Source organism: Macaca thibetana, chromosome 6 (assembly GCF_024542745.1).
Source record: "Macaca thibetana thibetana isolate TM-01 chromosome 6, ASM2454274v1, whole genome shotgun sequence".
NCBI classification, from domain to species: domain Eukaryota; kingdom Metazoa; phylum Chordata; class Mammalia; order Primates; family Cercopithecidae; genus Macaca; species Macaca thibetana.
This window is the reverse complement of record NC_065583.1, coordinates 11,981,779-12,005,622: the sequence shown is the minus strand read 5'-3', so window position 1 is coordinate 12,005,622 and position 23,844 is coordinate 11,981,779. Positions and strand designations below refer to the sequence as shown.

Sequence of the window (23,844 nt, the reverse complement as noted above, 5' to 3'; positions counted from 1 at the left end):
ACAGAAAGGTTATCGTTATGACTGTTATATACTCTTGATTCTGTAAGGACCTCTGTGGCATGTGTAGAGGACGTACAATAAACGTTTGAGAGATGCTGCATTGTAGCTAATGGAAAAATATTAAAACCTGTGGTCCTGATCGTGTTGCTGCTGATTAAGCCTGTACTCATCTCACATGTCTTCCTGAGTCTCAGTTTCTTTTTTCTTAAGCAGTTATGGCAATATTTATGACAACCCACTAGGATGACCCATGCAAAAGGGCCATCTAAACTATAAAGGGAGTGCAGATCTCCACTATTTTTATTTTTACATTATGAGACTTGGACTGTTTTTGAGACGTGGAGAAGTGTTAGTCTGGTTTTACCTGCTGCTTTCCCACATGCCCTCTTATGACAACAGAATACATCTACTAGCACCTGGCTGGAGGCAAGTGTATGGCTGTGAGGTAGGGCAAGGTTGAGTAGCCAGCACATGGATCACACCATTGCCCTTGGCTTTCTTAGCCTTGTAGGCTGAAATTGCCCTTTTGCCTGTGGGATGCATGGCAAACACAGCCTCATCAAGGCTTCATCTCATGGTACTCTTGTTCTCTGAGTCTCTCTGACTTTCCCAGAAAACCCCCTTTCTTCTGTACAGCCTCTGTTTTGTCATTTATCACACATAGAGTTCTTGGCTTGAAAGCCCTTCTTCCCTGACAGAATGTGAACTCCTTGGGGTCAGAGGCCCAGTTGCAGTCAATTTTCTTTTACCCCCATTAGGTCCCAGTTTCCTTGACCGAGGATAATAATAGTATCTGCTTCATATGATTGTGATGAGGCTTAAATGAAATGAACCAAGGCATATAAAACACTTGGTACCACTCCTGGTGTGGAGTAAGATAAATATTATCTTCTGTAATGCCTACCTCTAGTCATTCATTTTAGCATGCCAAGGCACTTATGTGCCTATCACTCTGCTATGCATTCTATATGCATTATTCTATATTATTTGCTCAGGTATTCTAGGAAGTAGGGATGATGATTATCTTCCGTTTACTAATGAAAAATAAAATGAGACACCAAGAGGCAAAATAATGTATTCAAGAAAGCATAGACCTGTGAATGGCAAAACAGGGTCCAGATCCCAGCACATTCTTACTTAGTGCCTTTGCCATTAAATTCCTCTTTAAGCTAGATTCCTTATTTTGCTGGTGAGCATATATTATGATCTCAAAAAAGGATGAATTAAAATGGACTGTCTGGGAATTTTCGATTCCATTTTTATTTTGCCATTAATGAGGTTCAGAGAGCTTTCACCTAGTGGATCAACCCCCTTTCCATTAATGTGTCTTTGAATTCTTACCTATATTGTGGAAAAACAGCCGTGCCTCACAAGCTAATGTCTACTGCATCTCTGATGATTTTCTTCACTCTTTATGACTCTCTTCACTTCACAGTGTCTAATTTATCTGCTGCAAACTCTGTGTAGCATTGGGCGTGAAGCCTTGGCTTGGGACAGTAACCAAGTGTTGTTTCCAGGGGGACAGCAAGAAGATGGAGGATGCCAGTGCATACCTGACCCTTCCTTCTTATCGACACCATGTGGAAAACAAGGGGGCCACGCTGAGCAGGAGCTCCAGCAGCGTCGGGGGGCTTTCTGTCAGCTCCCGGGATGTGTTCTCCATTTCCACCCTGGTGTGCTCCACAAAGCTCACTCAGAATGGTAATGGGGTCATCAAGAATTGTGTCTGTGGGGAGTGTGTGTGTCCGTGTGTGTGCACGCGTATGCATGTGCTTGCAGGCCCAAGAAGGTCCTGATATGGACAGTTAGGCCAGTAATGATACTTCTGAATGTCTGGACTCTATTTTAGTGGGCTTGCTGGGTTTGCTGAAGTGGCGTATGAAGCCTCAACTGCTACAGGAGAATTTAGAAAAGTTGAAGATTGTGGATGGAGAGGAAGTGGTGAAGGTCAGTGGGGCTTCATTTTGTTTGTATTCTTACACTAGTGACAGAACTCTCCATGTGGGTGGCTTCAGGGGAGAAACAAGGTATTGAAGGACATGAGGAAACTTTTCTTCCAACAATGGGACACATTCTCCCAAGTTGCCTTGAGGAATCTTTATTGGGAAATCCAGGGGAGTGACTTGGTTCAATGGCACTGAATGTTGGGTGCCAGAAGACAATGGTTATGTTCAATCTCTGGAAATAGATGAGCCTGGGTGTAAATCCCAGCTCTCCCACTTGCCAACTTTATGTGATAATATAAGTGTGACATAGTTCTCAGGGCTGTTATGAACATTCAAGGTGATAATATTTAAAACTTACTCAATAGTCGCTTACACATAGTACACAACAATTAAACCAAAGCATATAAAACAAAGTTCAATAAGTGGTAATTATTAATTATTTTTGTTGTCATATGTTGATATATATGTATATGCATATATATGTATGTATGTGTGTGAGCATACATATATATGTATGTGTGTGTGTGTATATATATATATATAGTAGTATGATCTCTTAGTACTACCCACACATCATTGTTAGAAATAAAAAGTATTCTTGGTTTCTGCTGCTTGGAGAGCATTATGTATTAAAGATGAGAAAGGGAAAGACATCAGGGCTTACATTTTAAGTGAAATAAGCAGAAAACAATGCAAATGTCAGATGTATTATTGCATCCACATGGTAGTGGAGAATAGAAAGTGTCTGAAGTGCAAATCTAATTAAAGCAACCCTTCTCTCCAGCCTTATGAATTGGGACAAGTGTTTCCCAATGGTCCTGGAGATCTTGTTTCCATGATACAGTTAGAAATTCCAAGATTAAACTTCTTTATATGGCAGCTATGTGTTTTGAGGCATTATAGGAAATATTGACCCATCCCTTAGGAGGGAGGAAAATCAAGTTTTATTTAATTGCCTCTACCTGGAGAAGCAGTAGTAGAATTTCCAGATGCTGTAAATGTATACCACTTCCCATCTACCTCGTTCAGCAATGGCAGAGTAACTCCCCAAGACACCACTTATAAAGTCTATAGCCTTTTGGTAGCTTGGAGAAGTCATGGAAGAAATGAGACTTTTGTTGTCTTCCTCTTGCATTCTTTTTTTTTTTTTAAAGTTTGTTATTTAAATATGATATACATATGATGAAATAGATACAGAGCAGTTTTCTTAAGAGTATAGCATAATGGATTTTTACACACGTACACACCATGTGTACTCACCACCCAGAAGAAGATACAGGCCATTTTTAGCATTATAGTAGATTCCCTCTTACCCCTTCTCAGCCAGTAGTCCCCTGGGGTAATCACTGTCCTGTCTACCATCATCGTTGATGGGTTTTTGCCTACTCTTAAATTTCATAAGAATGGAGTAGTGAAGAGTGTACTTTCTCTGCCTCATGTATTTTACTGAATATAATGCTTGTGAGAATCATCCTCATTGCTGCCTGTGGAAGTAGTTTGCACTTTAGTCCAGCTGTGTAGTATTCTCTAGTGTGAAAATGCCACCATCTGTGCATCCATTCTGCTGTTGATGGGGTTGATGGGCAGTTGGGTTCCTCGAACTTCTGGCTGTCATGAGTAAAACTACTCTAGACCTTTTGAGCATGACATGTGGTGGATGTGTGCTCTCATTCTCTTGTAGACACTCAGGAGTGGGATTGCTGGGTCACCTGCACTGTGTCTTGTTTCTGAAATAGTGTAACCTTTGTTATTTCTTCCAGTTTCTCCAGGATACTCTGGACGCCCTCTTCAACATCATGATGGAGCATTCTCAAAGTGATGAATATGACATCCTTGTCTTTGATGCCTTGGTAAGAGAGAGGGGGAAAGTGTCTAGTGACAACAGGCATTAATGTGTGTCTTACTGTGAAAGTACTGAGAACTCGTGGCCCTCATGGCCTTTTTCATGAATTCTTTGGAGGTGTTGTAATGTTTGGCACCAAGACCAATAATGAGCTGCTGTTTCCTTTTGCTTCTTACCAGTTCATTTGAAAGCATGAGGCATGGTGGTGAAAGGGGAATTTTAAATGCTGATGTCAGATTGACGCTGGCTGAAGGTACATGAGGCTGGATACTGTAAATGATTGCCTCTGCTTTCCATCAATGTTGGGAGCTGGTCCCTGGCTAGGTTGTAAAGCACCCAAAATGTTTCCTAGCTTTCCTTTCACCTTTTTCTCCCCATTTCCTCCAACTCGCTAATCATTACATTTCTCCTACCCACCCAGAACTTTTCATGATGCTATACCATCCAAATCTTCTTAGTCCTCCCCTGTTGTCTTTTTGTCCTCTCCATATCTCAACTCAGATTTTCTCAGTGTTTTCTCAAAATAAACATAAGGAACATCTGCATTAGGGAATCAGTGCCCAACAAAGTTTTTATGTGTTAACCCCTCGTGTCATGGATATTTGCATTTTTAAAGAGGTTACTGAGAGACAACGGTGGCTTAATCAAGTGCTTCCTCAGAGAGTACCCTAGAATGCTAGCTCTCAGAAAAGATGTTTCATGACAAATATATGCTTCGATTAATTAATTTAGGGAAGTGTTGAATGTTGCATGACCCTTTTAGAGATTCACAATGTACATAAGTATATTAAAGATTCTAAAAAGTTTTGCAATAAAGAAGACAGTCTGATAATGATAACCTGACATTTCTCAAAACTTATTTGACCATGAAATCCTGTTCATCTTAGAACACCCTGCAGCACACTTCATGAAACGCTTTTTTGGGGAAGATGCTACTTTAATAAAGAGAACTCGTTATGTATTACTGAGCTAATTCCTAGGCAAAGGATTTTAATGGGGGTTAAATTATGCCAGGTAAAGATGGCTTCCTGCCCTGGGTTTGCCCTGAAAATACTGCTGCCTTGCATCTTCCTCAGATTTACATAATAGGACTCATTGCAGACCGGAAATTTCAGCATTTCAACACTGTTCTGGAGGCTTACATCCAACAGCATTTCAGTGCAACCTTGGCTTACAAGTAAGTAATTGTGTACCTGGGGACTTCTTGTCTACTACCTTCTTGCCCTGCCAGGATGCCTAGGGCACAAGAACTTGAGTAATTTTCTTTTGTCACTAATCTGTGTGAGCTCTCCATTCTCTAACAAAATCTAACCTATGCTTGGGTTATTTGGATATCATTAAAAATGTGGAATACCCATAGGTTTGGATGAATGCCTTATGGTTGCAGTGGTACCTGGAACTGCTTATTCATCCATTTAGCTTGTGTGTTCTCATTTCTTGAGTGGACACCAGGACTTAAAGGCTACAGAGAAGACCAGGCATGGTGGCTCACGCCTGTAATCCCGGCACTTTGGGAGGCCAAGCTAGGCAGATCACCTGAGGTCAGGAGTTGGAGACCAGGCTGGCCAACATGGTGAAACCCTGTCTCTACTAAAAATACAAAAATTAGCTGAGCATGGTGGTGGGAGCCTGTAATCCCAGCTACTCAGGAGGCTGAGGCAGGAGAATCACTTGAACCAGGGAGATGGAGATTGCAGTGAGCAGAGATCACAACACTGCACTCCAGCCTGGGCGACAGAGTAAGACTCATCTCAAAAAAAAAAAAAAAAAAAAAAAAAAAAAAAAGAAAGAAAGAAAGAAAGAAAGAAAAAAAAAAAAGGGCTACAGAGAAGAAAGTGCACATGCCAAGTAGCTCGGTCTGGCTTGGGTGCAGGGAGAGGGTGAGAGATAGGAGTTGATGCTGGGGAGTTTGGTGGGGACCAGATTGTGAACGGGCCTTGAAAGGCAGGCCAAGTAATTTGAAGTCTGCCCTATGGTAAAGAAGAAACATAGAAAGTTCCTAAGCAAACTTAGAGTTCTGTGATATTACAAGAACATGTTCTATAGAAAGAAAAAGCTGAAAAAAAAGACATTATTGCCACCATTATTCCCCATTATTCCCACTTGTAGCCTGATTGTGACTAGTTTTCCTAGTCAAAATATTTTTTTTCCTCCCTATCTTTTTCATTGCTGGCTTTTTATGAGCAGGAAATACTTATTAATTCCCTGTAATAAATATAATTTTTATGCAGAATTATTTTTATGCTTACAGACGAGTAAGTGAGCTTGGCTCTACTACCACCTTTAACCTTTGATTGAATGCCTTATAATTTACTGAGCAAACTAATTACCATGATGAAAGAGATGTATTTAGAAAATATTATCCCTTATTCAGGAAATTGATGACAGTGCTGAAGACTTACTTGGATACCTCCAGCAGAGGGGAGCAATGTGAGCCAATCTTAAGAACGCTGAAGGCTTTGGAATATGTGTTCAAGTTCATTGTTCGGTCGAGGACATTATTTTCACAGTGAGTACTTGTTATGTAAGAGTGATTGATTAGCTCTGCAATTCCTCTGGGATACAACAGTATTTTTACTGTAGGAGAAACTCGTTTAAAAAATTATAACCAGCTGTCGATCAAAAACAGCTCAAGAATCCAACCTAGAGAGTAATGAATATGTAATAATCGTACCTCTAAGTTCATTTGGAAAAAAAAAGAAATCTTAACATGTTGCAGAGTTATGTTTTATCCAGTAAATGTGATTTGAGGCTCTTCTGTGTTTCATCTAACATTCTTCATTTGATTTGAAATACGGTGAACATTTTCCAGGAATCTATATTCAAGATTAGAGGGCCTGAGGGCAGGAAGGGCAGAACTCAGGGAGTTTGACGTTTATGTGGCTCTTGTAGGTTATACGTGGCCGGTAAGCTGGTATTTGCAGTTGACCTGTCTGTCCTTGAGATCCTAGTAGCCAAAAAGTGAACTGATGCATTAGAGTACCTTAGAAGATTTTGATGGTCAGTATCACAGAGGCCAGCTGCCTTTTTGAAGGGCTTTGGAGATGAAGGCATTGAAATGCAATCTACAAAAGAACAATTCATGTTCATCCTGGCCATAGGGCAAAGTTAGATAGAGGATTGTTTGTGTGTGATCAGGTTTGTTGTGTGTGATGGAAAATAAGAAAAATATTCAAGGAGAGTGTTGTCTGGATTCTTAGTGCAAACAAAGAACACTCAACTGAAACTGACTTAGGGAGAAAGGAGACTTTATTTCACATCATTGAAAAACCAAGGGTGTAGTCGGCCTCAGGCATGGCTGAGTCCAGATGCTCAGTGTTGTTGGGATAGTCTTTGTCTGTCTAAATCTGGACTCTGCCTCTTTTTGTTGATTGTCTTATGAGGCAAGTTTTCCAATGCAGAGGCCACTAGAATCCTCAAGTTTACATTCTACCAGTGGAAGCAACTCTACGTTCCTTGTTGTCCTAGCAAAATCCTGTGTCAAGAACTGTCTTGGGTCTTGTGTAGTTGTGGTCACGTGTGCATTCCTGGAGTCGTGGTCAGGTCAGTCACTTATGGTGTGGACTTGTTATGTTGGAGAGATGACTTCTCAAAACAAACTTCAATTAGCCTGTGCAGCAAAGCAAGACCCTGACTCAAAAAAATAAAAAGACCATCATTGTGATTATGATCATGACAATGGATGGGCTGTTAAAGCTTTATACTTGACAGTGCACCTGAAACAGGCAATCATCTGGGATTCTCTTAACACATTCTTTGAGATTTCAGGTGATGAATAGAAAGATGTGAGCGTCTTGAACCATGCCACAGAACAAATGTACTTAGGTCATTCTGAAAGTGAAGTGTCTGTTTCAGATTCCTGTGGCTTGTCATTTAGTCAAGTCTGAGTTGGGTATTCTTCTAGGTTTGAGAGATACTTGTCAGTGATTTGGGAAAACCAATAGGAGACTCCAGTGAGTCTAAGAGTGATTTTGTTGGAGGAGTTCAAGAATTCAGACATTGTAGTTACAGCGTAAAAGTCAAGGATATCTTATCCCATCTTCCAAGTGAGAATGTTTTATCTGTAAGAAGAATATGTCTTTTCTACTTATCAGAGATTTTCTTCAGTTCTTCCTTTTGGTGTATTTATTTTATTGCTTCTCGCCTCTCCTGTATTTCTTCCCTTTTCCCTCCCTCCCTTCCTCCCTCCATTCCTTCCTTTTTTCCATTTTTTCCTTCCATTTTCAAGGACTGAGCTTCTTTACAAAGCCTCTTGCAGTGCCTGAAGCTCAGACAACCAACTGTGCAGATCCCCAAGGTTTCTGAGCTTGTGGAATTACACAAAGTTTGGAGCAGACTGTGCTTCCCTGTTCCATGTGATGGACACTAAGCAGCTCCCTGTCCTACTGACAGGCACAGAGAATCAGACTGCAGAGTTAGGATAACTCTCTAAAAGAGAGAAGAACCAGAACATGGTGCTGCAACAGGAGTTGCTCCCACTTGTCTCTGCTCCTCACAGATCCTCATGCTGCCCCAGGCTAGAGTACAGGGGGCAGCATGGAGTAATAGTTATGAGCAGATGTTCATGCAGGACAGACATTGAGTAGAGTGGTATCTCTGCCCCTATAAGTACTGGGGTTAGTGATTGAATCAGCCTCTCTGAGCCTCAGCATCCTCATCTATAAATGGGGATAAACCAGTTCATTGTGTTTCAATGATGAAATGAGATTATGGGTACAAAGTGCTCCATGCAATATCTGGTACTTATTTCATACATTTAATAAATGTTAGCTGGTATCATGTTTTCACTTAGGAGAAACAGCAAGGGTGCTTTTCTCTAAAACCCAGATTTAAATTATTAAGAAGAAATTCCAGGGTCTTGATTCAAGCTTAAAATTTGACTTACTACTTATACTATCCTAAGTATAGGATTTCTACTGTTTATTTCTCTGGAGGCAGGGATAACTTTTACCAGGTGTCTGTACTTTTTGAGGACCACAGTGTGGGACTCTCCTGGCCCCAGGAATTCACCTTGGTCTACTGCTAGCCCTCACTGGGTAGTCCTGATTGTGTGTGTTGCTCTTATTTCCTCTGAGTGTAGTCAGGCCTCTCTGGCCAGAGCAGCTGTGGTGCCCAGGTCTCTGGCCTCTGCTTGCTATGCTTGGCTTTTCTTTGCATCCTGCCTTCTGCTCTTATTACAGACCTGCTTATTTGGGTCTTGCTTCCTCCCCCATCTCCATTTAACCCCGATCTTCTGCCTTCCACAAACTCCTCCTTCACCAGCCCTAGCCCCAGCTCATTTGCTTATGAGAAACTTCCAGCTCAGAGGTGAAAGGCACAGTCTCTAGAGCCAAGGCTGCTTGGGTGTGAATTCTGAGTTGGAATCTTGCCATTACATTTGCTAGCATTTACAACTTTGGGCAAATTATTTAATCTACCTAAAGCTCAGTTTCCTCGTATGTAACACAGTCATAATAGTACCTAACATGCAGGGTTGTTGTACAGACTAAATGAGCCCAATGGATGTAAGGTACTTACTTAGAGCAGTGCTGGTCACATAGCCAGTATACATGGTTATTCACGTATCATCTTCAGCAGTCTCCACAAAAATTCTACAGAGTAGCCCATTTTCTGACTTTATCTCCTACTACTCCTCACTCACTTTGTGCCAGCCACACTGGACTTGCTGTGGCTCAAGCTCCTTCCTTACTTAAAGGCCTTTGCACTCTTCCCCAGATCCGTTTGTTGACTCCCTCACCATTTTTATATCTTTGCTCAAACATTTCCTTCACTACCCTATTTAAAATTGCAACCCCTGTCCCATGCACTGCTGATTTATCTCTTCCTTTTGGTCTTTTTTTCTCCCCATAGAACTAAACATGGCATACTATATAATAATCATGCTTTTGTTGACTGTCCCTTTCTTGCTAGAATGTCACCTCTGTCAGGACAGGAACCTTTGACTGTTTTGTACACCGCGGTACACTAAGGCAACTATGACACAGTAAGAGCTCATTAAGTATGAAATTGGACACCATTTATAGCCGCCTTTCACAAAGAAGGAGACTGAGGCTTAGATTCAAGCTCAACGATCACACAGCTAAGAAATACAGCATAGTGAGGCTTTGCACTCTGCCTCATCTGATGAAGCAAATGTGAGAACCTGGTCATTTTTTCTGGGCCATGCAAGTGTGAAGTCCGGCTGGCCATGTTGAGGGGCTGTCCTGAGGGAGGGCGACTCTGCCTGGAGGGGTGGATGTACTGAGCGACATCCGCGGCTGCTGAGAGGCACACGGCTGCTTAGGTTTCAGTGCTAGGAAGCATGGTACCATCCCTGAGTTCAGGAGGAATTCAGCAAACAACAACAACAACAACAGCAACAACAACAACAGCAACCACAACATGAGCGGGAGCAGGCGTGGTCAGGAAAGGCATCCTTGCTGTTATAGTGAAGCTATCCAGGCAACTGTGACTTTATCTTCATCCCCAGGGAATGAATAAAGAAAAGTTGACATAGGACAGGCCGGGTGAGCTCACACTCCTTGGAAACAAGGCACTGGTTCGGGAGGGAAAAATTGCACTCTGTGTCTTGATGGGAGCTTCACCAGCTGGAAGCTTCATTCCGCTCCCTACCCCCGAGAGCCGAGAAAGCCTGCCCTGGTGTGCACAGTTCCACTGGCCTCCACTGGAGCTGCCACTGCATTAACAAGGGCATCTTAGGAGCATGATTCGCAGCTCAGTGACACCTCCAGTCTAGCTCCCCTCACCCAGTGCCAGACATGATTGCCCTTTCTCTAATTGCCTTCAGCATCAATGTCCAGAACCCAGACACCAGCTTTCTGGTACTTTCTTTTGCCTTCTGTTTTTTTTCTTATTTGCATATTTCTTTATTCCGTGCCACCCTACCAATCAACCTCCACCTTATCCCCTCCCACCAGCTTAGTTTCTTCCTATGTAAATATTATATAGTAGTTTACCTTCCAGGTCATGAATATGTTAGGCAGCAAGACTGTCTGAATAAAGCTCAGGGCAAGTCAATGTAGCTTGCAGTCAGAGGGAGCACATAAGCCTCTGCCTTTTGAAACAAATATGAATTTAACTCAGAGGTACTTGCCAGTGTGATTTGTTTTTATTGTTCATGTATGAATAAATATTAAAATGTAATAATCTGTTTATGCCGAGCATGAGCTGAAATGTCTGTGACATTGCGATTCCTGTTTCTTCTGCATGTAAGTTGTTAGCATGTTAATGCCATTTATTTCTGTGTAAGCCTCTTTTTGGTTTTGAATATAATTTCACTTTTTGAAGACAGTAATGGCTTAGTAAACTGAACAATTGCAGTTAATGGAACTATTTTATGATAGCATTAGCTTGGCATCAGATCAGGATGAAAGAGAAAACTGTCACCAAAAGGATATCATCAAACAGTGACTTCTCTTTAATTTATTATTTATTTTATGAATTGCCGCAGTACTCAGGGAAAGCTAAACAGCCTTTCTCATGAACGTATGTGAAAGTGGTTTGTCAACTGTTAAGTGAGTTGTGTGATTATAACATGAAATTGTGCATATGCATGAGCTATTTATTTATTTATTTATTTTTCCTTTTTAAAATTATATCTTAAGTTGTAGGGTACATGTGCACAAAATGCACATTTGTTACATAGGTATACATGTGCCATGTTGGTGTGCTGCACCCATTAACTCATCATTTACATTAGGTATTTATCCTAATGCTATCCCTGCCCTAACCCCCAACCCCTGACAGGCCCCCGTGTGTGATATTCCCTACCCTGTGTCCATGTGTTCTCATTGTTCAGCTCCCACCTATGAGTGAGAACATGCAGCGTTTGGTTTTCTCTCCTTGTGATAGTTTGCTTAGAATGATGGTTCCAACTTCATTCATGTCCCTGCAAAGGACATGAACTCGTCCTTTTTTATGGCTGCATAGTATTCCATGGTGTATATGTGCCACATTTTTTAATTCAGTCTATCATTGATAGACATTTGGGTTGGTTCCAAGTCTTTGCTATTGTGAATAGTGCCGCAATAAACGATATGTGTGCATGTGTCTTTATAGCAGCATGATTTATAATCCTTTGAGTATATACCCAGTAATGGGATCCCTGGGTCAAATGGTATTTCTGGTTCTAGATCCTTGAGGAATCACCACACTGTCTTCCACAATGATTGAACTAATTTACACTCCCACCAACAGTGTAAAAGTGTTCCTATTTCTCCACAACCTCTCCAGCATCTGTTGTTTCCTGACTTTTTAATGATTGACATTCTAACTAGCGTGAGATGGTATCTCATTGTGGTTTTGATTTGCATTTCTCTGATGGCCAGTGATGATGAGCATTTTTTCATATGTCTATTGGCTGCATAAATGTCTTCTTTTGAGAAGTATCTGTTTATATCCTTTGCTCACTTTTTGATGGGGTTGTTTTTTTCTTGTAAATTTGTTTGAGTTCTTTGTAGGTTCTGGATATTAGCCCTTTGTCAGATGGGTAGATTGCAAAAATTGTCTCCCATTCTGTAGGTTGCCTGTTCACTCTGATGGTAGTTTCTTTTGCTGTGCAGAAGCTCTTTAATTTAACTAGATCCCATTTGTCTATTTTGACTTTTGTTGCCCTTGCTTTTGGTGTTTTAGTCATGAAGTCTTGTGCATGAACTTTTAAATAGTTCTCTGTTCCCTTTGCCTATGGAAATATTAGTAAACATTTATTGGTCACCTATTATGTGCCAGGCACTTTGTTAAGTCATGAGGACCCTGAAATTAGGAAGTCAGGCTTCCTCAAGTATTGGCAATGTAGTGGACAAGATAAACATGCATCCCAGCAATCAAATCACAGTTGCCTGGGATAAGCAATGATCAGTGATGCAATATCACAGTGGAGCCCTGGAAATGGTTCTTGTGGGAGCAGACAGATTTGAATGACAAACCCTACCTTGGGAGGATCAGTAATTCTTCTCAGAGGAGGTGATGTTTCAAACTAGACATTGAAATGTATTTAAGAAGCCAGCCTAGCCAGGCGCGTTGGCTACTGGGGAGGCTGAGGTGACAGAATTGCTTGAACTGGGAGGTGGAGGTTGCAGTGAGCTGGGATCGTGCCACTGCACTCCAGCCTGAGCGACAGAGTAAGACCCTATCTCAAACAAACGAACAACAACAAAAAAATAAAAAAAATAAAAAAATAAAAAGAAAGAAAAGAAAAGGAGCCAGCCCATGGGACGAAAGAGACTCTCAAGTTCTAAATACAATCTATGAAATAGAACTTCCAATGACTCCTGCTACTCTACAGTAGCATTTATGAAGCCCCCACTCTGTGCTTGGCCCTGCAGTGCTTTTCTAAAAACTCCACCTCACTTAATACAACAACCATGCAAAGCATAGGTATTATGATGCTCATTATATAAAAGAGAAAACAAGGCTCCGAACGGTACAGAAAGTAACTCCAGGTCATACTCTAGACGTCGGCGGGGAGGGATCTGACACCCAAGCTGAGGTTCTTGCCGCTGTGCCGTGCCCACACATGAACAGCATGTTTGTGGGGAAGAGTAGCTAGTGGATGAAGCCGTGGTGGTGGAGGGGCCCTGAGGCATTTGGAGAGGAGGCTTGAAGCTGAATTGTGAAACACCTTGACTGTCAGAGCCAGCAGCTTGACGTCATCCTGTATCCAGGGGGATTTTGATGTAGATCCTACCTTTTACTCTCAGAGAGCACACAGTGAGTGCCCCAATAGGTGTACACACTTAGCCATTGGGATCAGATAACAATGTTAAAATTATTTTATCTCACATGAAGAAATTAAACTTATAAATACTTAATTTAGACTAGCAGATGGATATCATTTATAAATAAATAAGCATCTATTGAGTTTCATGCTTAAAATGGAAAAAACCAAATTTCTCCTAAGAGCAGTTTGGAAACTGCTGCTTTTGGCAGTGGGGAGCCACTGAAGTGCTAAAGCAGGGGATTAACATGATTAGATTCACGTTGTAGATAGAGTACTGGGGAAGAAAGGTTAGGTCGTGGAAGACGGGATGCAAAGCGAGAGATGGAGATGGGCTATCAATGGTGAAGCTGTTGCAATAATTCAGGCAAGAGCTCTTGAACTAAGGTAATCATGGTGGTACTGTGGAAGAGGAGAGGAGGAAGATAAGGGTTTACAGATGAGGAGATGGCCAGAACTAATTGAATATAGGAGTGGAATTCAAGGAGAGGGCCAAGCCAGATGATCTGACTCGACTTTCTGGTCCATTTGTCCTGGCATTGCAAACCAGCATGAGAAATACAGGGGAGTAGTGGGTTTTTATAGTGTAGTGGGCTTGGGACATAAAATATTTGAGGTGTTTACTGGCAGAGCCAGATGAAAATGTATAGCAGGCAGTTAGATACAGATACAGATTAGGAGTTCAGGAGAATGGAGACACAGTTTTGGTCAAAAGTGATCCAAAGAGACATTTGAAGCTATAGCACAAGGTGAGTAATACTATAAAACTCAGAATGAAACCCAGGGAGTCAGCCCATTGAAGGGATGGGTGAAAAGAGGGTCCCACTAAAAGCTGGATTAGGGATATAGGATAACAAGCAGAAAGGATTGTCGTTCCAGGAACCAGGAAGGAGAGTGTTTCAAGGAGGGGGTGTCGGCAGTGTCAGGTGCTACAGGGAGGCCATGGGAATGGAAACTGATTAGAGGCATGATATTTTGCAACAGAAGGTCATTGTTGAGTTAGCCAACCCTTTCCCAGCTTAGCATCTTTCCTAACATCTAGTCCAGAGGCCATCAGAGAAAGCAGAGGGGTCAGGGTTTGAAGTGCATTTGATTTCCTCTTATCTGTTTGTGAATTACCTGCATTTGGATTGTCTTTTTCCAGGGTGTAGTCCTAGACTGACTTCCCCCATCCATCCTTCAGAGTCTGGGGAAAATTTCGTACTTTGCTCACAGCAAAGTGTAAGACACTGGTCTTGTCTACTTCCACCTCCCTTTAAATGGTGCAGAACGAGGCTATCCTGTGCTGTAGACAATTAAGGGAAAAGCTGTGGAGGACACAGATATTCATTCTTTTAGGTTGAACTGGTAAACTATTTCCTTTGGTTGTTAACTCATTATTGGAAATCTGGGAGCTAGATTGCTGGTTGAACCCTTGCCTAAGAGCAAAGATGGCTGTTTCTGTCAAATGCTGAGGCTGACAGTTGCTCAGAGAATGACTTGGGCGGGAGAGCAATTTACTGAATAAACGTATAGATTTAGAAACTGCGTTTGCAAATCCCCTGTAACGAAATATGAACATACCAGATAAGAAGGGTCTAGTTTTCCAGAGGGGTGAAATTTGCCATGCTAACACAATTGTCAGGGATGCTGAGTGCAATTGGGATGACTAGATGTACTTTGTGATCTTCGTCAAATGTACTTGAGGCAGGCATCACCCCGAAGGAGAATTTGTTTCCTTAGTAGAAAATAATATATTGCTCATTTGTTGGGCTTGCTGTTTATTGTGTCTTTGGGGTGGAAGGAAGATGGAAAAGGACTTTATCATGAGGCACATATAGTCACTGTCCTTCAAGTCTCTAAACTGGTCCCTCCACCTGGCAGATCTACTCTCCCACATACAGGAGAGACATATAGCCTGCTACAGAGACACATTGATTTCATTCATTCGTGTATTCAGTAATCACTTTTGAGTCTTACTATTTGGCCAAGTTCTATGCTAGGAGACTCTAGTGAATAAGAGATACGGAGTGTCTGCCACATGCTGCCTTTATATTATACTGGGGGAGACGGAAAAACATAAAGAAATGAATAAACCAAGTCGTTTCAAACGGTAATTAATGCCAGTGAAGGAATAAGCAAGTGTGTGGCTGAGACAAGGGTGGGGAGGGTAGGGGGTAGCGGAATACAGGGTATAGCAGAGTGTTGAGGCTCTGGAGCCACACTGCCTGGGTTTGAATCCCAGTGACTGTGACCTTGGGCAAAGTCACTTCACCTCTGGGCCTTAGTTTCCTGGTCTAAAGTGGGGATTACCTCAGAGTGTTATTGTGAGGGTTCTGAAAATGTGATATTTATTTATTTATTTGTATTTTGGAGGTGGAGTCTCACTCTGTTGCCCAGGCTGGAGTGCAATGGAACAATCTTGACTCCCTGCAGCCTCTGCCTCCTGGGTTCAAGTGATTCTCCTGCCTCAGCCTCCCGAGTAGCTGGGAGTACAGGTGTGCACCACCATGTCCAGCTAATTTTTGTATTTTTAGTAGAGATGGGGTTTTACCATGTTGGCCAGGCTGGTCTCGAACTCCTGACTTCAGGTGATCCGCCTGCCTCAGTCTTCCAAAGTGCTGGGATTACAGGCGTGAGCCACTGCTCCCGGCCCCGTAAACCGAGATGTGAAAGATGCAAATGAATCAGCCACTTGAGTGCTGGATGGGAGAAGGAGGTGCAGGGAGGAAAGCTATGATGAGCAAGCGCTCTCACAAGGTGAAGCTTTTCAGAAAGTTGGAGAAGACTGGTGCTGGGGGATGTATGGTGAGCACAGGGCAGAACAGGAGAAAGATGAATTTGGAGAGTGGAGAACAGGAGAAAGATGAATTTGGAGAGCGAGACAGAGGCTATCATTCAGGGATTATTCTAGGCACACTGCAAAGTCCTCAGAGGGCATTTAACTAAAAATGCTTGCATGTCAGGTAGCACGTATAATACTTGGGTGATAAGAAGGGTTTGTGTCATGGACCACATGTGTGTTGCAACCTCTACACATCTCTTTAGTTGCCTCACATAAGATACACAGGACATAAACTGTCCATTCTTTAATCAGGCTAGATGGAAGATGGACATCCTATGTTTCCTCAAATCAGTGAGCAATCCCTAGAGTTCTAGCAATTGCTCATCCGTTAAGCATTTTTGTTCTACAGTCACCACACTTACTATTTTTAAGAGCCATTTATGTTTTAGCCACCATGAATTTTTTGTTACAGTTTTGAACAATTTTTTTTTAAATTTTAAGTATATGATTATAGCTACCATTCTCTCTCTGTCTCTTTTTTTAGAGATAAGGTCTTGCTCTGCTGCACAGGCTGAAGTACAGTGGCATGATCACAGCTCACTGTAACCTTGAACTCCTGGGCTCAAGTGATCTTCCTGTTTTGGCCTCCCAGGTAGCTAGGACTAATGCCCAGCTAATTTTTAAATTTTTTTGTGGAGATGCAGTCTCACTATGTTGCTGAGGCTGGTCTTGAACTTCTGGCCTCAGGTGATCCTCCCACCTCAGCCTCCCAAAGTGCTGAGAGTACAGGTGTGAGCCACCACACCCAGCCTTGCCACTTCTCAATACTGCATTAATGTATGGGCCTAAAGACCCTGATATGGTTTGGCTGTGTCTACACCCAAATCTCATCTTAAATTGTAACTTCCACAATTCCCCTGTGTCCTGAGAGGAGCCCAATGGGAGGTGATTGAATTATAGGGGTGGATCTTTTCTGTGCTGTCCTCATGATAGTGAATGAGTCTCATGAGATCTGATTATTTTAAAAACTGTAGTTTTCCTGTACAAGCTCTGTCTTTGCCTGCTGCCATCCATGTAAAACGTGACTTGCTCCTCCTTGCCTTTCTCCATGATTGTGAGGCTTCCCCAGCCACATGGAACGTAAGTCCATTAAACCTCTTTCTTTTGTAAATTGCCCAGTCTCAGCTATGTCTTTATCAGCAACACGAAAACGGACTAATACAGATCCTTATTCCTCAAAGTAACAGATGCTATCAAAGCCATTTGATGTGATTATTAGCAGTCATTGTGCCCAGGTACATTCTTGTGCACAAGTGTACTTTTCCTCAGAAGAAGGTTCTTCCAAAGTATAATTTGCTGGGCTAAAGGGTATTAATTATTTTTTTCCTGAGTTCCTATCAGATGGACATTCTTTGGGAAAGGGCAAACTTGCATGTCTTGAGTGCCCTAGGAGTGATAAAATGAAGAGCTTGCCTATATTTTGGGCTTGGTGTGGTGACTCATGCCTGTAATCCCAGCACTTTGGGAGGCTGAGGTGGGAGGATCTGCTGAGCTCAGGAGTTTGAGACTAGCCTGGGCAACATGGTGAAACCCCATCTCTACTAAAAATACAAAAATTAGTCTGGCATGGTGGCACAGCCTGTAGTCCCAGCTACTTGGGAGGCTGAGGCAGGAGAATCACTTGAACCCAGGAGGCAGAGGTTGCAGTGAGCCGAGATTGCAGCACTGCACTCCAGCCTGAGTGACAGAGAGATACCCCATCTCAAAACAAAACAAAACAAAAACAATAACCATATTTTGTGAATGAGCCACAGGTGATAATACTTCATGCTAACAATTAAGAATACCCTAAATAGCATGAGCCACAGCATTTTATTCTCCTGACCTCTGTCTCTTCCTGGAATCACTTTCTTCCCTTGGCTCGCTAACACAGAACTCTTTTTGTATTCCTCATACCGTTATTTTCTCTCTGGAGGTCGTAAATGCTTTTGGTTCCTCCTTTCACTCGCTTCCCGCTCCCTAGCTGAATGCACCCATGCCCATTGCTTCAGTTATCACTTCTATGCAGATAACACAGAAATCCAGCCTCACCTCTTCACGAAGTTCCAGATCCATATATCCAATCACTTGATATATTCTTTTATAGTATATCAAAGGCAACTCCAAGCTAACATCCAGAATCAAACTCATGATGTGCTCTATCTCACTGACCCACAAACCAGCATGTAGCATGAGACAGAAAAGAGGGACTTGTTCTTTTTTTTTTTTTTTGAGATGGAGTCTCGCTCTGTCGCCCAGGCTGGAGTGCAGTGGCCGGATCTCAGCTCACTGCAAGCTCCACCTCCCGGGTTCACGCCATTCTCCTGCCTCAGCTTCCCGAGTAGCTGGGACTACAGGCGCCCGCCACCTTGCCCGGCTAGTTTTTTGTATTTTTTAATAGAGACGGGGTTTCACCGTGTTAGCCAGGATGGTCTCGATCTCCTGACCTAGTGATCCGCGGGACTTGTTCTTGACACCTCATTCTGTTACTCCACATATGATCCACAGTCAAGTCTCAAACCTTTCTCCCTGAAATGTATCTGAATTTACCTATATCTTTCCATCTTTACTGCTAACCTCCTATTCCATGTTCTTACCCTCTCACATGTGGACTACTGTATTCGCTTTCTCCAGTGGTCTTACTATATCCATTGTTGCCTTCCTACAGTCTATTTTCTATAAAGGTTTTTGGATTTCCTAAATAGACAATTATAGTATCTATAAATATAGAACATTTTGTAACTCCCTTTCTAATCTTAATTCTTTCTCTCCCTATTTTACTGTACTGGCTAGGAGTCTAGGTCAGTGTTGAATAGAAATGGTAAGACATATTGTGCTTTGGATATTTATTGTAGATGCTTTCCATCAGTTTAAGGAAGTCAATAGTTATGTCCATTATGGAGAGATAATAGGTTTAATTGTGATGACTGATATTTTGAATTTATTTCTACCATTTTAGCTGGCATCCTCCACACCACCGATAAGAGAATTATTGGTATTAAATATTCAAAACTTCAAATCCAGGAAAACTAACTTCTAGCAACATAAACAAATGTTTCTGTCCTTTTTCTCCCTTTCTTTTTTTGGGATTATTTTCCATTTCCTCATTTCCTTTTTTCCCTTTCATTAGTTTGAAAGTTACTTTCTGTATTTAATACTATTAGTGGCTACTTGCATATTTTATCATACATACTTAACAGAGTAAAGCCTAAAGTTGCATTTTTAACATTTCCCTGTGTAATAAGATTTCAGAAGGCTCTGTCACCTCCTTCTTAAATATTATGCTAGAATTATGCTGCATTTTAGTTTTACTTTCTAAAAATAACTCCACATTCTAGATATTATTTTAAACAGTTAGTATTTATGTTTTTACCAATAAAAGTTCATCAGTACTATTCTACTGTTTACTTAAAAATGATTAACTTGGTAAATTTTATGTTATGTTTTTAACCACGATAAAAAAAAAAAAGCTCATCACTCTTTCTCTTATCTTAGACCTTTCGTATTTGCTTACTTTCTTTCTGGGGTTAATCTTGTAGAATTAACTTTAAGAAATTCTGTTGGTAAAATCCCTCAAATTCAATTATCTGATTTTATTCTGAAACTTGAAAGGAAGTTTTTCTAGGTATAGACTTATAGCTCATTTTTTGTTTACTGTCATCTACTGTTAATGTTAACTGTTAGTCTTACTATTGTTTCTTTATAGGCATTCTGGTTTTATCTCTCTGGTGGTTTGTAAGGTCATCTCTTTCTCTTTGATGTTCTGCAGGTTCACCATGATGTACTTAGGAATGATTTTGTTTATGTTACTAGGAGTTAGTTTTCCTGGATTTGAAGTTTTGAATATTTAATACCAATAATTCCAAAAAGATGATTATTCTTACCTTTTTAAATATTCGCATTTCTCCGTATATTTTATCATCTCTCTGAAATATCAATCGGCATATGTTAGACCTCATTATATTCTCTAGTTCTCATAAATTCTCTTTCATATTTTCTGTCGTTTTTGTTTTCTGGGTTCATTCTGCCTAATTTCTTTAAACCCATTTTCCAGCTTACCAAGTTCTCTCTTTAGCTTTGTCTAATATGCTCTTTAACTGTCTGAGTTTTTTCTTTCAATTACAATATTATTTTCAAAAACTCCATTTTGTTCTTTTTCAAATCTAATTGTTTGTTTTTATAATATTTTGTTTCTTGATCATATTTTCAAGCATCTTTTTAATGTTTTGAAGCATAATGAATGTGCTGGGTTTGTATACTTTGTTGCATAATTCCAGTAGTGGGAGTCTTTGTGGGATCTCATTCTGCCTCTCTGTTTTGGGTGACCCCGCTTCCTTATGCATTTTGCTGTTCTTATTATTTCCTGAAGCTAATTGTCCTTGGAACTTCATCAATTGGTATATATATTTTAATTAAAGTTTTTAATTTTCCTCCAAAGAAAATCAGAGTTTCCTTCTTTCATTCACCTGGGGCAATACCAAACAGAGACCTCATTAGTTAAAATTTCTTTTTGTGGATACAAGCAAGGAACATGAATTTGGGGAAAAAAACAAAACAAAACAAAAGAAACCACAGGTTAGGACTGGCTTGTGGTTAAGAATTCTCAATGGAGATATGTTTTCCTTCTACACACAGCATCAAAGACCAGGGCATTTCCTTCCTGTTTCCTTTTGTGCAATAGGTTTATTTCTTTTCCTCCATTTTGAAGAAGATGCAACAAACTGGGAAACCAGCTTTATATGAGGGTCTCCAATATGCGGGTCCTAGGATTGATCTCATTTCTTCTATTCCCCAGGCAGGCATCAAAATAGAAGTTTAAGGACATGAGGGCTTGGCAGATGCCTTCAGAGCAAAGCTGGCTGCGTTGCTCTGACGTAACCAGAGACCCGCTTTGCTTTGTGTTTGTCCTCTGTGGATTCCTTACTTTCTTGACAGTTCAGTGACTCATATTTAAAATCCAGCTTTGGTAATTGTTTTCACTGACAGGTTTTCCAGGATATTTTGTTCACCATACTGTCAGGAATGGAAGTCTTTAAACTTTACCCTGCAGCCAGAGCGATCTTTCCACAGTTCAAATTGGATCACAGTACTCTCCTTCTTAAAATCGTCTTATTTCTTTTTATTCCTCTTAGGTAGAAGACCTAATGTGTCCTGCAAGGGTCTCCTGGTCTGGCCCTGTAGCCCCTCTGGTCCCCTTTGACCTGACTTCCCTAGGTGAAAGGAGAGGTCTTTCTTCACTGTGGAATTGGTGGCTTTCATTCAGCTCCCCTGATTCAGTTCCCTTCTGCTGTGGGGCCTGTGCACTTGCTGTTCCTGCAACCTGGACTGCTCTTCCCTTTCCTTCTCACCTAATTTTCTCTTATTTTTCTCTCCTGTGTCCTCTCAAGAATCACTTTCTCAGGGAATCTATCCCTGTATTTTCTGGCTAGGTCAAAGCTCCCTATTTTACCTTTTCATTGCCCACGTATTTTGTGTTTGAAGTACATATCACAGTTTCTGTTTTACATGTATAGATGTCAATTTTTATTTCTTTGTATAAATTCCTTAATTGCACAGTGGCTGGTGCATAGTAGGTGCTCAGCACAGTCGTTTGCACAATAACAAAAACACATTTTCATTAGTTGAATAACTTATCTTATGGAGACCCTAAGCACACTTACTTGAGCCAAGTAAAAGCTGCCGGTATTAGTCCGTTCTCAATTGCTACAAAGAACTACCTGAATCTGGGTAATTTATGAAGAGAAGAGTAAGTTTAATGGACTCAACAGTTCCATAGGCTGTACAGGAAGCATGGCTGGGAGGCCTCAGGAAGCTTATAAACATGGCAGAAGGTGAAGGGGAAGCAAGCATGCCTTACCATGGCAGAGCAGAGGGGAGAGGCAGAGAGAGAGAGAGAGATGGAGAGAGAGGGAGAATGACAGAGAACCAAGTGGGAAGTACTACATACTTCTAAAAAACCAGATCTTGTGAGAACTCACTCACTCTCATGAGAACAGCAAGAAGGAAATCTGCCCCCATGATCCAATCATCTTTTGCCAGGTCCCTCCCCCAACACTGGAAATTACAATTTGACAGGAGATTTGGGCAGGGATGTGGAACGAAACCATATCACTGCCCTTCTTCTAGAATTGCGAGTCCATGATTTTTGAGTTTTTATTTATATCACCCCTCGTGGCTTTCTTCCTGGGCTAACGTGACGGCTCTTTTTACTGGTTTCAGGCCAGGTGTACACAGCTGGGTCAGCAGAGTCTGGTACCTGAAATGCAGCATTGGATTTTAAAGCTCACCTGTTTGGGTCAGGGACCTTCTTCTTTTATCAACTTTTCCGCCTCTGACATGTTTTAATGTAATAGTCAAGTGCCTCTCCATTGTAGTAAGTGTTAGAATGTGACCTCTCCTAAACCCTAGAAGTCTACACAGGGTGTATTAAGTCCCCTGCACTGGTTTGCACCGCGGTCTTTGTCTGCTGTGTGCATTGCATGCCCAGATTTTCTACCTGGATTTTGCCATGGTGTTCCTACTTTGGAAGGCATCTGTGGGTTTCTCAGCCTGGAATCTAAAGATGGTGAACAACTTTTCAGTATATAGGTATTTCTCAACTTTTAACAAATTGCTCTTAAAGCCTATAGCTTCCAACACACCTTTAACTCAGGATTTATTCATCCTTACATTCAGCAACAATGCATCATGTACCTGTCCCACGCATACTGGGCTGTAAAACTTAGTTTCTTTTTTTAAGCACATGAGTCGATAATGAAAGTTTCTATTTCAAAATGAGTTCAAATACGTGTCTAGAGGTAGAACTTTGGTTTGCATTAGTAATCACATGTTTATCCAACACATATTGAGTAGGCCACTATACTAGGTACTAGAAATGTAACAATGAATTGGACAGCCTAGTGGAATTGGACAAAGGTATGAACGTTTTTAGTGTAGTTGAGAAGAGAGACATGAAGCAGATAATCATGTGGATGCATGTAAAATCAAGGGGAAATGTGTGTGAGGTGCCCTGGGAGCATGCGATGAAGAGATCAGCTTTCCTCACAAGGTCAAGAATGCTTCTCTGAGGAAGTACCATCTAAGCTGTGACCTGAATGATGAGTAGGAGTTGGCAGGTGAAGAGGAGGAGGGTATAGTAGGTGAAAATAAAGTCAGGGGGCGCTCCTTAAGATAGGAGGGAATTTGACCCAAAGGAACTGTGGAAAGTCTAGGGTGGCTGGAATTCAGTGACCAAGGGATAGAATGACTGGACATTGCCTAGAAGGGTAGGAAGGGGTGGCTCTTGAAGAGCCTTGAGTGTCAGGCCATGACCTCTAGAAATGATCTTAGGGAAATGGGGAGCTGTGATATTATGAAGTATGTACTTGGTCTTTGATCCTTTTTCCTGGCGTACATCTCCTAGAATCCTTAGAATCTCCACAGAGTGCTGTCTTTTTGCATGTTAATGAATTGACTGAAGCCTGGAAACCCTTAGGTAGTTTCAGTATGAGGGGTGGCCATCTGAAAGAGCAAGGCAGGATTAGAGGGTTGGGACTTT

The 23,844-nt window shown here is 41.4% G+C and overlaps 1 protein-coding gene across 3 annotated transcripts in view; it reads left to right on the top strand.

Moving 5' to 3' along the window:
- Positions 1-23,844, top strand: part of DOCK2 (dedicator of cytokinesis 2) — a 433,847-nt gene that overhangs the window by 74,467 nt on the left and 335,536 nt on the right. For all 3 annotated transcript variants that reach the window (XM_050794630.1, XM_050794631.1, XM_050794629.1), the window contains exons 18-22: positions 1,518-1,701; positions 1,850-1,947; positions 3,707-3,796; positions 4,866-4,966; positions 6,164-6,298. In XM_050794630.1, the coding sequence (XP_050650587.1) occupies positions 1,518-1,701; positions 1,850-1,947; positions 3,707-3,796; positions 4,866-4,966; positions 6,164-6,298 (608 nt within the window). The remainder of the gene's footprint in view (positions 1-1,517; positions 1,702-1,849; positions 1,948-3,706; positions 3,797-4,865; positions 4,967-6,163; positions 6,299-23,844) is intronic.